Here is a 13,406-nt window from a genome sequence, read left to right as displayed (position 1 = left end):
GACTGACCTCCCGTCTCCGATTCCTCGGGCGTCCCCTCCCGACGAAATTGGCTCCTTCCACGCCATGATTGCCAGGGCGTCCAAACTTTTTCAGCTCTGCCCCGAAGAGAAGAAGGAAGGCTTCCTCTACCAACGGCGCAAAGCCAAGAGGAAGACGGTCCTTGCGGTGCCGTTGCTGGATGACATCTGGGACAAGGGACTTGTCCTCCTGAAGAACCCGTCCACGACGCCTGCCAAGAGGGACCGGTACGAGAAGAAGTACCGGGTCCCCGACGCCACAGCCGACCCCGGATTCGGTCATCTCAGCAGCGGCCAAGAAGAAAGCGAGGGGGGGCATCGGCTTCATCTTCAACTTCTCCACCGGACGGTGAGGGAAAGAAACTGAACGCCATGGGATGACGAGTCATCTCGTCGGCAGCGACAACGATCAAGCCGGCCAACGCCCTAGCGATTGTGGCCCGCTACGACAGGGAATTGTGGTACAAGATCGCCCCCCTGTTGGATTTCCTACCGGACGACAAGAGGGCAAAGGCCCTGGCAATCCTACAGGAAGGTGAGGTGGCGTTGGACCACGCGATAACGGTGGCCATGGACATTGCCGACACCGGTTTCCGCCAGTTGGGCAACGGCGTTTGCCTTAGACGGCGGGGGTGGCTGAAGGCAATGGATTTCCACCAAGACGTACAGGCTAAGGTTTTGGACATGCCCTTCGAAAAACAGTGGATGAGTCACTGCAGGCCATCAAGACCGACACAGAGACAGCTCCGGCCTTGGGAGATCTGCAGCAACGGCAGCCGCCCTTTCGGAACTCCAGAGGCAAGCAAGGTGCCTCCAAAGGATTCGGTGGCAGCTCCACGACGTACCGTCAGGCAGCCCGCTCCTCATCGCAAGAAGCTTACAGGGGACGAGGCAAGTCAGGTGGATCTCGCCGTTGTCGCAGGGAGGCCAAGGCAGCAAGGCCACTTCCAAGCAAGACTGAACCTGCCGTTGCGTCGGGCCCCTACCGAAGCACCCCGGTGGGAGGCCAGCTGACGAAGTTCGTCAGCGTGTGGGAGTCCATCTCCACCGACCGTTGGGTGCTGGATGCCCTTGCCCGCGGGCACACTCTGGAATTGCTGAAAAGTGCCCCTGAATTCCTCCCTTGGCCAGGAAGGAACACCACTTCCCTCAACTGCTGTTAGAGGTAAGGGTGATGCTCAAGAAAGGAGCCATCAAGCTCGTCCCAAAGAGACTCCGGGCCTCCGGAGTATACTCAAGATACTTCCTCGTCTGGAAGAAGACAGGAGGATGGCATCCCATCCTGGACCTGTGTCGACTAAACAGATACATCAAGGCACAGAAGTTCTGGATGGACCTGCATATGCTAGACCAGCTGGAGGAAGGCGACTTCCTATCGTCGTTGGATTTGGAGGATGCTTACTTTCACATCCCCATACTAAAAGGACACCGAAAGTGTCTCAGGTTTGTGGTCCAGGGACGGCATTACCAGTTCAAGGCCCTCGCATTCGGATTGAAGTCGGCGCCCAGGGTATTCACCAAGTGCCTAGCACCGGTGGCGGTGCGGCTGCGCCTTCATGGGATCCACATCTACCCCTACTTGGATGATTGGCTCATCTGAGCAAGAACAAGGGTACTTGCCGTCGAACACACAGCGAAGACCATCCGGTTCTCACGGACCTGGGATTCTCCATCAACTTCCCCAAATCCCACCTGGCTCTGTCGCAGGTCACACTGTTTCTGGGAGCCAGGCTCGATACAGTAGCGCGATTGGCCTCGCCGTCAGAGGAAAGGACGAAGGCCATCCTGGCAAGGTGCATCGTCTGCTGGCCACGAACGTGGCCAGGATGAGGTACATCAAGTCCCTCCTCGGGATGATGTCCTCGTGCATGTACCTGGTACACCTTTGCAGGCTTCGGATGCGCCCTCTACAGGAGTTCCTCGACGCCCGTTGGATGCAAGCGATGGGCAGCTTTGATGACAAGATCTCGCTCAACAAGGTATTCTGCCAAGCAATTCAGTGGTGGGGCACCCGCGCGCATCTCGTGGTGGGCACAGACTCTCAGACCCCAGCACACCAGGTGACGGTGACGACGGATGCCTCTCTGGAGGAGTGAGGAGCGCACACCGGAGATCTTCACGCGAGAGGCCTCTGGCTCCCGGAGGAGAGGACGCTCCACATCAACATACTGTAGCTCCGAGCAGTGTTCTGGGCCCTCAGGTCGTTTCTCCCGTCCCTCAAGGGCAAGGTGGTGAGGATCTTCACCGACAACACCACCATGATGTTCTACATCCGGAAGCAGGGAGGAACAAGATCCCCAGCCCTGTCCAAGGAAGCCCAAGATCTGTGGCTCTGGGCCGTTGCCCAGGGGATGTTTTTGGTACCCTTTCATCTGGCAGGGACAAACAACACTATCGCTGACTCGCTCAGCAGGGAGCTGCGCTCGTGCCACGAGTGGGAGCTGCGTCAGGATCAAGTGGATCGACTCTTTCAACGATAGGGCAAACCCCAGATCGACCTGTTCGGGACGGCGATGAACTCCAAGTGCCAGAGGTTCGCCAGCAGGTTTCCCCAGCCGAGGAGCATGGGCGATGCTTTCTCGTTCCCCTGGGACGGCCTGTTCCTGTATGCGTTCCCTCCGTTGCCATTGCTACTGCGACTTGTCAACCAGCTCAAGAGGTCCCGGTGCAGGATGATCCTCGTCGCTCGACCGAGGCAGATCTGGTTCCCGGACCTTCTGGACTTGTCAGCGTCCCCACCAGTCAAACTGTCGATGGACGCAGATCTTCTCTCCAGAGAAGGAGGCGCCATCCTTTATCACAACCCGGAGTCACTGAACTTGCAGGCCTGGCTCCTGCAGCACTAGAGTTTGGAGGGTACGATATCCCGGCGGACTGCAGAGAGGTTCTTGCAAAGGCCAGGGCATCCTCAACTCTCAAGTGCTACAGACACAAGTGGAAGAGGCTCTCTGTCTGGTGCCGTGCACAGAAGATTAACCCTTTATGGATTACGGTCCCTCAAGTGCTATCGTACTTACTGTCGCTGGCCAAAGCTGGACTAGCTCATGCTTCCATCAAGATACATCTGGCAGCGATTTCCCGATACACCAGAACTGCAGGACGGTTATCCCTGTGGTCTCATCGCCTGATGGAGTTTATGAAAGGACTTTTCCGATTGTTCCTGCCGGTGAAGGCTCCAGTCCCGGCATGGGAGCTCAACGTGGTGCTGACCAGGCTCATGGGCCCGCCATTCGAGCCTTTGCATTTGGCTCCGTTGAAGTTCCTGTCGTGGAAGGCGTTCCTTGTGGCCATCACCGCCACACAATGCGTGGGAGAGATTCAGGCCCTATCCTGCAAGTCCCCATACTTGAATTTTCACGAGACGAGGGTGGTGCTGAGGACGCACCTCTCCTTCATGCCCAAGGTGCCGTCGGACTTCCATCTCAATGAGCCCTTGGTGTTACCAGTTTTCTTCCCGTCGCCTTTGACGCCGGCCGAGAGGACTTTGCACTCGCTGGATGTAGCTAGAGCGCTGAAGTTCTACGTGGACCGAATGAACAGTTTTCGGAAGACATCAAAGCTGTTTGTGAACTTTGGACCTGTGAGGGAAGGCTCTCTCGAAGGCTTCCATTGCCAGATGGCTCTCCGGCTGCATCATGCACTGTCACTGGTTGGCAAACCTACCGTTGCCCGGCTGTCCGAGAGCCCATTTGACCAGAGCGATCGCTGCTACCACGGTGTTCTTGTCTGGTGTACCCCTGCTGGACATCTGCAGGGCTGCTACGTGGAAGTCGACGCACACCTTCACGAGATTCTACTGCGTCGACCAGGATTCCAGGGAGGAGTCCAGAGTCGGCCAGGCAGTGGTGCGCAACCTGTTCGCCTGAAGGTGGGCCTGGTGAGGAGGTAAGAGTTGCTTAATGTTGAGTCTATGTTATGCTTAATGTTGAGCCTTTGCCACCTCCCGTGGTTGTGCATGTGTGTACTGCTATGTATTCTTATATTCATGAGCATGTGAATCCATGCCAGACCCCATGCTGGAGAAGGAACAAGTTACTTATCTGTAACTGTTGTTCTCCAGCATGGGTCTGCCATGGATTCACATGCGAACCCTCCCTCCTACCCCTCTGCAGCTCTTCACTTGGTCATACTGCCACTTTAGGTGCTACCAAATCTGAGGATGGCTGCCAGGGGCGGGGCTTAGGGAGTGGGCAGTCATTGGCTGGGGGCAGTATGACCCAGAGACCAGTGATTGGTTACTACTAAGAAAGACAGATCAGAAACGAAACTGATACTGATTTTTTCTTTACCGAGGATTCCCAGCCTGACGACGGGGAATATTCATGAGCATGTGAATCCATGCCAGACCCATGCTGGAGAACAACAGTTACAGGTAAGTAACTTGTTCCTTATCCGCTACGATTTGGGCATAACCTCCATTAAATTCTATCTGAACTGGAAGAACCTTTCCTTATTGAGGAGCATTTTCTGTGCAATGTTGGGCTTGACATCGTGGCTATTATAGCAGCTGCTTTACAAGGATTCCGAAAAAGCCTTAAATATCTGGGAGTCTGGGTGCTACAGTATCTGCGGAGAGAGAAGTTATCTCCAGAGACCTAGCTATATATTATCCGACTGTCCTGAAAAGGAAATTAAAGGAATGGGATTGATTATACACAATAGGAAGACTTAGAACAGTCCATCTATATGCCGATTTGCTGGTCGATGTCAGAGCAGTTGGAACTTGTCCGCAATACTTGAATAAGTCGCCAGATGATGAGGTTGCGCCTAAACCTGCTCCACACCAATTAAATGATGGGTGCTAGAAACAAAATACCCAGGCACTTGAGGTTGTTGCGAATTTGCTCCTTACCATTTGAGGCGGAAACTTTGCAACACGTTTTACTCCATTGTAGGGCTTTGGATGGGAAGCGCATGTTTTATTTGGGCATCTTTTTCAAAATCACTATCCGGTCTCGAATGAAAGAGTGTGGCAACTCATTATGAAATCCTATAACAGTAACAATTGGATGACTGCCGCAACTCACTTTTTAAAAGAGGTTTTAGTACCCATAACACGAAACTATGAAATTATAATTGATTTATTGCATGTTCATGTTTTTACTAACTTTTTATTCTGAATTGTAATTTTGAAATCTTTTTTTTTGTACTGTTTCATTTTGTAAGTTTGTTAAAGGTTACTTGTTAACCAAATAATAAATAAAAAAAAAGATACAGAAAATGTTTACTTTGGACATCTAGACACATGACAGACCCTTAGTTTTTGGGTGAAGTCGCGAAACACTTTCTAGAGTAGGGACAGTGAGGCATTTCCCAACCCCCTTTATTATTTGAATAAAAGTTTGTAAGCAGAAACATGGGTCCTCTGTGTCCGCTTTTCATTCCTGGTTCCTCACACCATTAAACACCACCTGAAAATGCACGTACGTACACACATGCTTCTTTAGCAACATCAAAGCACACCTCTCAAACCTTCTACATTAAACATTACCTACGGTACACCCACCCCAATACACACAAGAAAGTTAATGGAGAAATTTGGCCTGAGAGTTTTACTGGGTTAGGGGCGGTTGGTATCCACATGCAATTGACGCCATCTGATCAGCTATTTTTCGTTTCATGGTTACTACCCAGCAGTGTATTGCAGAAAGCAATGATGGCTGAGGGGTATTGAAAAGAATGTAGGGGTTGACCTTAGAGAGTTCAGAATGTACGGATGACCAATAACATCACTGATATTTGCCGATGAGCACTGCTGCTGGGGCCACTGATCGAGCCCTCTATTTCCGAATGTTTAGTATTTTCTATGAACATAATTGGTAAGAAATAAGTGCAGAAACATAGGACCTCTCTAAGGTGACATCCTTGCTAGTGCATGCTCTTTATTTTTGTGCCATTCAATAATGGCCTTTTATAGTTTGCCTACATTTTGGGAAATAAGTGATTTCATTTTCCCCTTTTTTCTTTTTAGCATTTTGAGAATATTTCAGTTTTGCTTGTTTAATGGAACTCTAATTGATGTATTTCTCTCCTATAGGACAGTTCCAGTTCTGTTGGGTCTGGGGAATTTACGGGCGTTAAAGAACTTGATGAAATTAGTCAGGAAATAGCTCAGTTACAACGGTAAGTGTGAACCTGTATGCCCAGCTCACTAGTATTATGAGCTTTTCATTGTAATTTTTTTAGGGTTTCCTGTGCACCTTCGGATAATTCAGCATTTGTTCAAAATTAGTACAGAAGATGTAGAATGTGAGTGAAAAAGCTGCACCAATAACTCAGCAAAATTGACATTTATTTATTCTGAAACCCCATGCCACAATCCCTTTCTTTCTTGGGCCATCTAACAAGTATCTGGAACTCTTGCCTTATTGACCTCATATTTGCTCCTTCATTCTCATATTCCAGAAAGCACACTGTGAGAGCTACCAGCACTATTATGGTAGACCATCCTATCGTTGGAGACTGATGGAATCCAGCAAGCTTGTCCCCCTCTTTGACCTGGGATAGGGGCATATCTTCACGGGATGGGAGCAGACCATCTGGTATTGTCATGTTCCTTTTTTATAGGTTAAGTTGCCCCGCCAGGCACTCTTTTCCCGGGCATTCTTGCAAAGGGCTTTAGAGGGGTATATGGGTTAAGGTTTTATTTTACTTGTTACATGCTTGTTTAGTGTAGTAATAGTAATAATGTATGTAAATCTGTAGTATGTAAAGCACTTTAGATTAAAGCGGTATATATAAAAAAGAAATGTGTTTGTGAAGTGTATTCATGTCTATTTGTTGCTCTGTTGCATTATCTGCCCAATTCCTGTGCACATTACTTATTGACCTCCAGCCAAATGCCCAATTACTCCTCTGCTTCTTATTAGGCACCTTATTTCTCTTTCATTGCCACATCTTTCTCTGTAGTAGGTCATTTGAAGTGCGTGTTCACTCTGCAGTCTCTAATGCATCTGCTGTTCAGCACCCTACCGGTCCGCATAATCTTGATATTTTATATCTCAAAGAAAGCTGGTGTGATGTGGTCTTGGAGTCACTAGAAAACCATTCTTTTCTTTGAGCTCTGTAACTTGCCCACTCTGGTGATGGTTAAACTGTATTTTTTAAATCTTGCTATCCCTTTCAAATCTCGGACTTCTTTTTTTCTATGTTAAAATCTGTCATTTTTCATTAGTCCTTTTCTTTAAACTTTCATCTATTTTATGCCCATCCTCCTGTGTCCACTGCTGTGGTTGATATCATTTGAACTTCATTGCTTCTAATTCTATTGTACATTCCTAGAATACCTTTTTGCGTGATTTTAATTTATCTGTTGAGAAGTCTAAAGACCCTAGAACAACCTTGCTATTCACAAATTTTCCTACTCAAAATCTGGGAAATCCTCAGATCTTCTCTCCTCCTTCATAACCGTTTTGTGCTCCCCATGTGGCCAGAGATTGGACTGATCATTTAGCCAAGGGTTAAAGGCAGTGGGGCAGTACTTGTGCTCTGGTAATGTAAATGTATATAAATATTGTTAGTGATTTTGGAGGCATCAGTCCACTTGACCCAAGGAAAAACTATGCATTGCTTTAATAGCATGGTGGCAACAGGAAAGTGGCCTCATGCCGAGCTTTGCAGAAAGGTCTTGATCTCTGCAACTGTGGGGTCAACTTGATGGGCACAGACCTTCTTGTTTGGTGACCTCAGGGTTTGCATCTGATTCCCATGCAAAATTATGGGGAAAGTGTCAATCTGTTTGGTGCAAAAGCAGATGATTTGTTGGAAAAGTTCAAAACATGGAAGGCGACTACGATGCCACTGAGCCTCTCTGTTCAGCAACCCATCACCTCCTTTTTTCAAATGATGTGGTTTTTGTCACATTACATTGTTCACCCGTAAGGGCCAAAGTCTCGACTCTTCTGTGAAATAAGTTTAGCAACACTACTTTCGCTTTGGCAGACCTGCTTGGGTAGACGCAGAGGCGCCAAAGAAGCCAAGTGGTCACTGCTATCCATCCTTTTTCCACCCCAGCATCAGAACCTTTAATGGGTCCTTTTTACACCTACCTACAGTAGGGGGAAGAATACCCCTGCACTCTGAAGAATTTCTTCACACGGTGTCTGATATTTGGGCAGTCCATCTAGTGTCATAGGTTAACTGCCTCCCCCTCTTGAACGCACCCCTAGATTGTTAACTTTCTCGACTGTCACTGTCAGCCAAGAGGGGGGTCAAGAGCCTCTTGGCAAAAGCAACCATTGAGCTGGTACTGGCTGCTTAGAAGGGAATGGTATAGTGTTCTCACTACTTCATAGCACCAAAAAAGGACAGGCGACTGCTTCCCATTTTGGCGGGCTGGGTTAAAAAAGAGGAGCACTGGATTTCACTGGCAGGGGATTTAAATGCTCACTGCCTGGGTAAGGAACAGATCAAGGTATCTAAATTAGTGAAGGCCAAAAGTGAAATGTTACATAGTGATTCTATTAGGGGATGCTCTGGTGCATGTTTATTTATGATTGGGGGCTTATCATGTTGAACGGTCATACATATGAGAATACCCCTGGAAATTATACTTGGTTTAAATGTAAAAAAAGGGCCACACTTTACTATTCTCTTGTGAACTCCGGTCTTGCTGAATATGTTGGTTAACCTCTTCACGTAACATGAACAGTGATCATGCCCCCTTGCTGCACTTGGCAAGCCATCAATCAACAACACAGAAGTTTTTAAGTTCTCAGACATCACTCCTGAGGACATGATAAAAACACTTGCCTCCATGAAACCGACCACCTGTGCCGAAAATATCCTGCACCCAGAAATCTTTGCCCCGATACTGACCAAAATTATTAACACATCTTTTAGGGATCAGATAGTACCACAAGGCATAAAAAGGGTTACGGTAACCCCTCTGGTCAAGAAACCGAATATGGACCCCAGAGACCCCAACAACCTCGGGCCCATCACAAACTGTAACTGCATCCTGAAGATCATGGATAAAGTAGCTACCTCACAACTCCAAGCACACGTGGAAGCCTCCGAATCCCCTAACCAACAACAATCGGGATTCAGACCAGCACACAGCACCAAGACAGCCATGCTTGATCTCCAAACTAAAATGGTAAGCATTATGGACGGGGGGAAAGCGGGGCTCCTCATCCTACTTGACCTTAGTGCAGCATTCGATCTGCTGGACCACAACCTCCTCAAAACCGCGTTAAAAAAACTGCCAACTGCTCGGTAGAAGCAATAGGTTGGATAATGTCATTCCTTCAAAACAGGATCTCACTGGTTCACTGGGGAGATGCATTCCCTGCAAAAAAGGAAACCCTCTGTGGTCTCCCACAAGGGGCCAGTATGTCACCACTAGTATTCAACCTGTATCTGAGATACCTTTGCCTTGTACTAGATCACATTGACACTTTTTTCACCAACTACGTTGATGATACTCAGCTGGTGATTGAACTTAGTGGAGATCACAAGAAAGACAATGAACAACTTCTCAAGGTATATACCATCATAGGACTATGGATGGACACAAATTGGATGTGCCTTAACGGCAAGAAAAGGGAGTTAATCGTATTCAGATACCACCAGGCCAGAGCCACACTCTCTCCCGAACACAGCTCATTTCTGATAGAAAACACTCCAAATACAGGTTCTCGGCAATGTCAAAACCCTAGGCCTGGTGCTTGAATCTTCCCTGGGGACTGAAGCACAGGCCCAGTACATAAAGAAAATATGCGCCTACTACCTCAGACTTCTAAAAGCCATGAGGCCCTATCTGACCAATGGTAACTGTGCCACTATTGCTAGGGCGACAATTCTATCCCGCCTGGACTACGGCAACACACTGATGCTAGGGTCTAACAAAAAATGCCTCCATAGCTATCCAGCTATCCAGTTATACAGAATAATGCAGTGAGGATCATAAAGAAAAAAACCAAATCCGACCACATCAACGACTGCAGAAGAGAGCTACACTGGCTCAAAATTGAAGATACAGTTCAATTTAATGCCCTGAACATGGTTCACAGATACATCCATGGGAAAGCACCAGAGTTACTAAAAACCAAAATCCACCTGTATGCACCCAATCACATGCTCAGATCTTCAGATCAAGGAAAGATCACAGTAGCCACTCAAAAGCGCACATTTGGCTTAGAGAAATCTTTCCTTATCTTAGCCGCCGGCCTATGGAACAACCTCCCCGCCACTATTAGAAGCAAAGCCAACTACTTGCACTTCCGTAAACTAGTGAAGACCCATATTTTCAACTGATCCCCCTACTCTCAACAGACCTCATCTGTAATTGTACGTTGAGTCTTGTCTCGTGGTAATTGTTATCATACCTCATGTCCATGTTTCTGCGCCCCGAGACTTGCAAGTTACCGCCGCAAAATAAACAAATAACATAAAATAAATAAGTGAAACTTGCTGTGAGTTAAATAGCCATTAATAATAGTGGAAATCGTGTACGTTGGACAGTAAAACACTTGGAGAAAGTAAGTAGGAAAGTTGCTGAGTGGGATGTAAACTGGTTTGAAAGGATAGAAAGCGCCTCGATCGATGATATTGCAGAATTGTTTCACGTGCTTGCGCCAAACGGTTGAAAAGTGTAGTAAAGGTATAGGGAAAGTTAAACATTTCTGGAAAATAGACACAATTCCAAGTGCAGGGAGGGGTCATTTTTGCACAGATCAACCAATAATCTTTTACCCATAATTAACAAATGTCAAAAAAGTGAAAACATGATAGGAAACAGAAATTGTACCGCAAACGTTTGTCCTTGTAACCTAATGTTCTCCAAGCATACTGACAAAAGCGATGCACTATTGCGTTCCCCTGTGACTCCTGGATAGGAAAAAGAGCAGTTTTCACCGTGTATCTGAGAACCGGCAATACCCTTATCCAAAAACTGGTACATGGTGACAAGTTATTCAGTGTAAAAAAGCATTGATGTCTTGAATTTGCCATTTGAAAATAACAAAAAGCAATATGATCACCAATGTTAACCATACAATTTTTGAAAGTACACAGCTTACGATTTTAAGGGTAGGTCATTTGTGTAGGTCACAGAAATGCACATTGCCTAATCAGCGACTGTATGTGGGGCAGGTTTGAGAATTGAAAGGAATTAGTAACATACATATGTAGCAAATGCTAGAAAATCCTATCACAACAAAGTGCTAACAAAGGATGTCCTATCATTTTATGGTCATTGACGTCTCTGAATAAATAATTGTACCTTGCCTGTGTAGGTGCACCCGCCAGGCTGTAAGGGGATAAAGTGAAAACAATGAGTAGGACAAACATTGAAAGGACAAGAGCAATGCTACAACTGTCCTTGTGGACCGCCCACAGATGTAGGCTTGGGGCGTCACAGCCACAAGGGATAGCTGGGAACCTCATACATTTGTGAAAAGACACACGTGGCAATCCAAAGACATCTTACTTACATGGATTGGACAAGCAATTCTTGCCCAGAATGCCTGGCAAAGTCCAAAATATAGGAAGATAAAATGTTGAGACATTTACCACCATGAAACCACCATAAACGTGGTCAACACAGGTACTACCTTCCCTTGATCCTACAGGTGTTTCAATGAAAATGGTACCTCACATGTGTTGGTGCACTGGCCTGGCCGGAAAGAGGAAAGGCTAAACCACTCGTACACCAAACACTCTTGGAATGTTGTATTTGGCCTTGTGAACAACTCCCAGGTTTAGGCTTGAGGCATTACAACCACCAGGGATAACGGGGAACCCCATACATTTCTGAAAAGAATACACCCGTGGGATTCCAAAAGATGCCCCACTTGCATGGATCAGGCAAGCATTTCATACCCAGAATGGCCAGCAAATTCCAAAATGTAGGAAACCCCCCACAAGTTTGAGATATTTGCGCCCGGATACCACCGAAACACAAGGGCAACAATGCATGTCCTACCTTCCCATGTTCCCACAGGTGACCCGATGATAATGGTAGCTTATGTGATGTGTGGGTGTACTGACCTAGGCGCAAAGGCGAAAGGCTAAACCACTGATACACCAAACGCCCTGGGAAGACCAAATCCATACTATATTTGGCCTTGTGGACAATCCAGATTCAGGCTGGGGTCGTACCAGCCGCCAGGGATACCAGGGAACCTCATACATTAGTGAAAAGGAGACACCCGTGGGAATCCAAAGACACCTAAGTTGCGTGGATCGGGCAAACATTTCTTACCCAGAATGCCCAGAAAATTCCCAAATGTAGGAAAAACCCCACACTTTTCGAGATATTTGCAACCAGGAAACCACCAAAATATGTGGGCAACACATGTCATGTTTGTTTGTTTGTTTATTTATTTGTATGGCGCTCCAAACCCAGAGGTAGAAGGGCGCTTAAGAATTTGGTTACAGAGTTGAGAAGTATCTGTGTGTTGCATACTTCGTACAGGTTTATAATATATACATATATATACAGTGGTCAATAAACAAGAGCATATGCAGTGCGTACAATATACAATTTTCAGAATAAATACAGTGTCTAAACCAGTATCCGCACGGGTCTAGAGTTAGTGGTGTCATTCTTTGTTTAGCAGCCAGCTGATGACCTGCTTCCTAAAGATCTGGAAGGATTCGACAGTTTTGATGTTAAGCGGTAGGCAGTTCCAGAGTTGGGGGGCAAGCACTGTGAAGCTTACCCCTCCCGCTCTTTTTAGGTGGAACCTGGGCACTAGTAGGCAAAGAGTGTTGGAGGATCTGGTGAATCTGGTGGCAGGTTTCAGGGTGAGTTTATTGGCTAGATAAGGTGGTGCTAGGTGATTGAGGGCTTTGTACGTGAGGCAGATGATTTTTAGATAAATTTTTTGGCGTATTGAAAGCCATTTGCAGGCTTTCCTAGTGGCAGAGATATGCTCTTGTCTGGGAATGTTGAGGGCTGCGCGTAAGGCGTTATTTTGTATTACCTGCAATTTATTGAGTACGGATTGATTAGCGCCTAGGTACAGGCTGTTACAGTAATCCAGTTTGGATTGTATTAGGGCCCTGGCAAGGGTGAGGCAGCTGTTGGGTGATAGGAAGGGTCTGCTGGCCCTAATGAGCTTGCCGGTATAGGCAGCGGCTGAGGCGGTCATATTGGTGTGTTTGCTGAGGTTGGTGTTGGCATCTAGATAGAAGCCAAGGGTTTTTACGCTTTTGGCTATGGGAATGGGATGACCATCGATGGTGATGTTATTATAGCAAGGGTCAAGTTTAGTTAGAGTGTTGGGGGAGCCGACAATTAGGAGCTCTGTTTTCTCATCATTCAGGCAGAGACCATGGGAGGCCATCCATGCCTGAATGATGGAGAATATTTTGTTGATCCGGGCGGAGTCTTCTTGGTAATTACCAGAGATAGTGAGGAGTATCTGGGTGTCATCTGCGTA

General features: G+C 47.1%; 1 protein-coding gene across 10 annotated transcripts in view; it reads left to right on the top strand.

Annotated features, from left to right (window-relative positions):
- EPS15L1 (epidermal growth factor receptor pathway substrate 15 like 1) overlaps positions 1-13,406 on the top strand; it is a 2,005,341-nt gene that overhangs the window by 805,910 nt on the left and 1,186,025 nt on the right. For all 10 annotated transcript variants that reach the window (XM_069649173.1, XM_069649176.1, XM_069649175.1 and 7 more), the window contains one exon: positions 6,056-6,141. In XM_069649173.1, the coding sequence (XP_069505274.1) occupies positions 6,056-6,141 (86 nt within the window). The remainder of the gene's footprint in view (positions 1-6,055; positions 6,142-13,406) is intronic.

The sequence above is a fragment of the Ambystoma mexicanum genome, chromosome 1p (assembly GCF_040938575.1).
Source record: "Ambystoma mexicanum isolate Mex_15411 chromosome 1p, UKY_AmexF1_1, whole genome shotgun sequence".
In the NCBI taxonomy this organism is placed as follows: domain Eukaryota; kingdom Metazoa; phylum Chordata; class Amphibia; order Caudata; family Ambystomatidae; genus Ambystoma; species Ambystoma mexicanum.
Note: the sequence above shows the minus strand (reverse complement) of the source record. Positions and strands in the feature narration are given on the sequence as shown.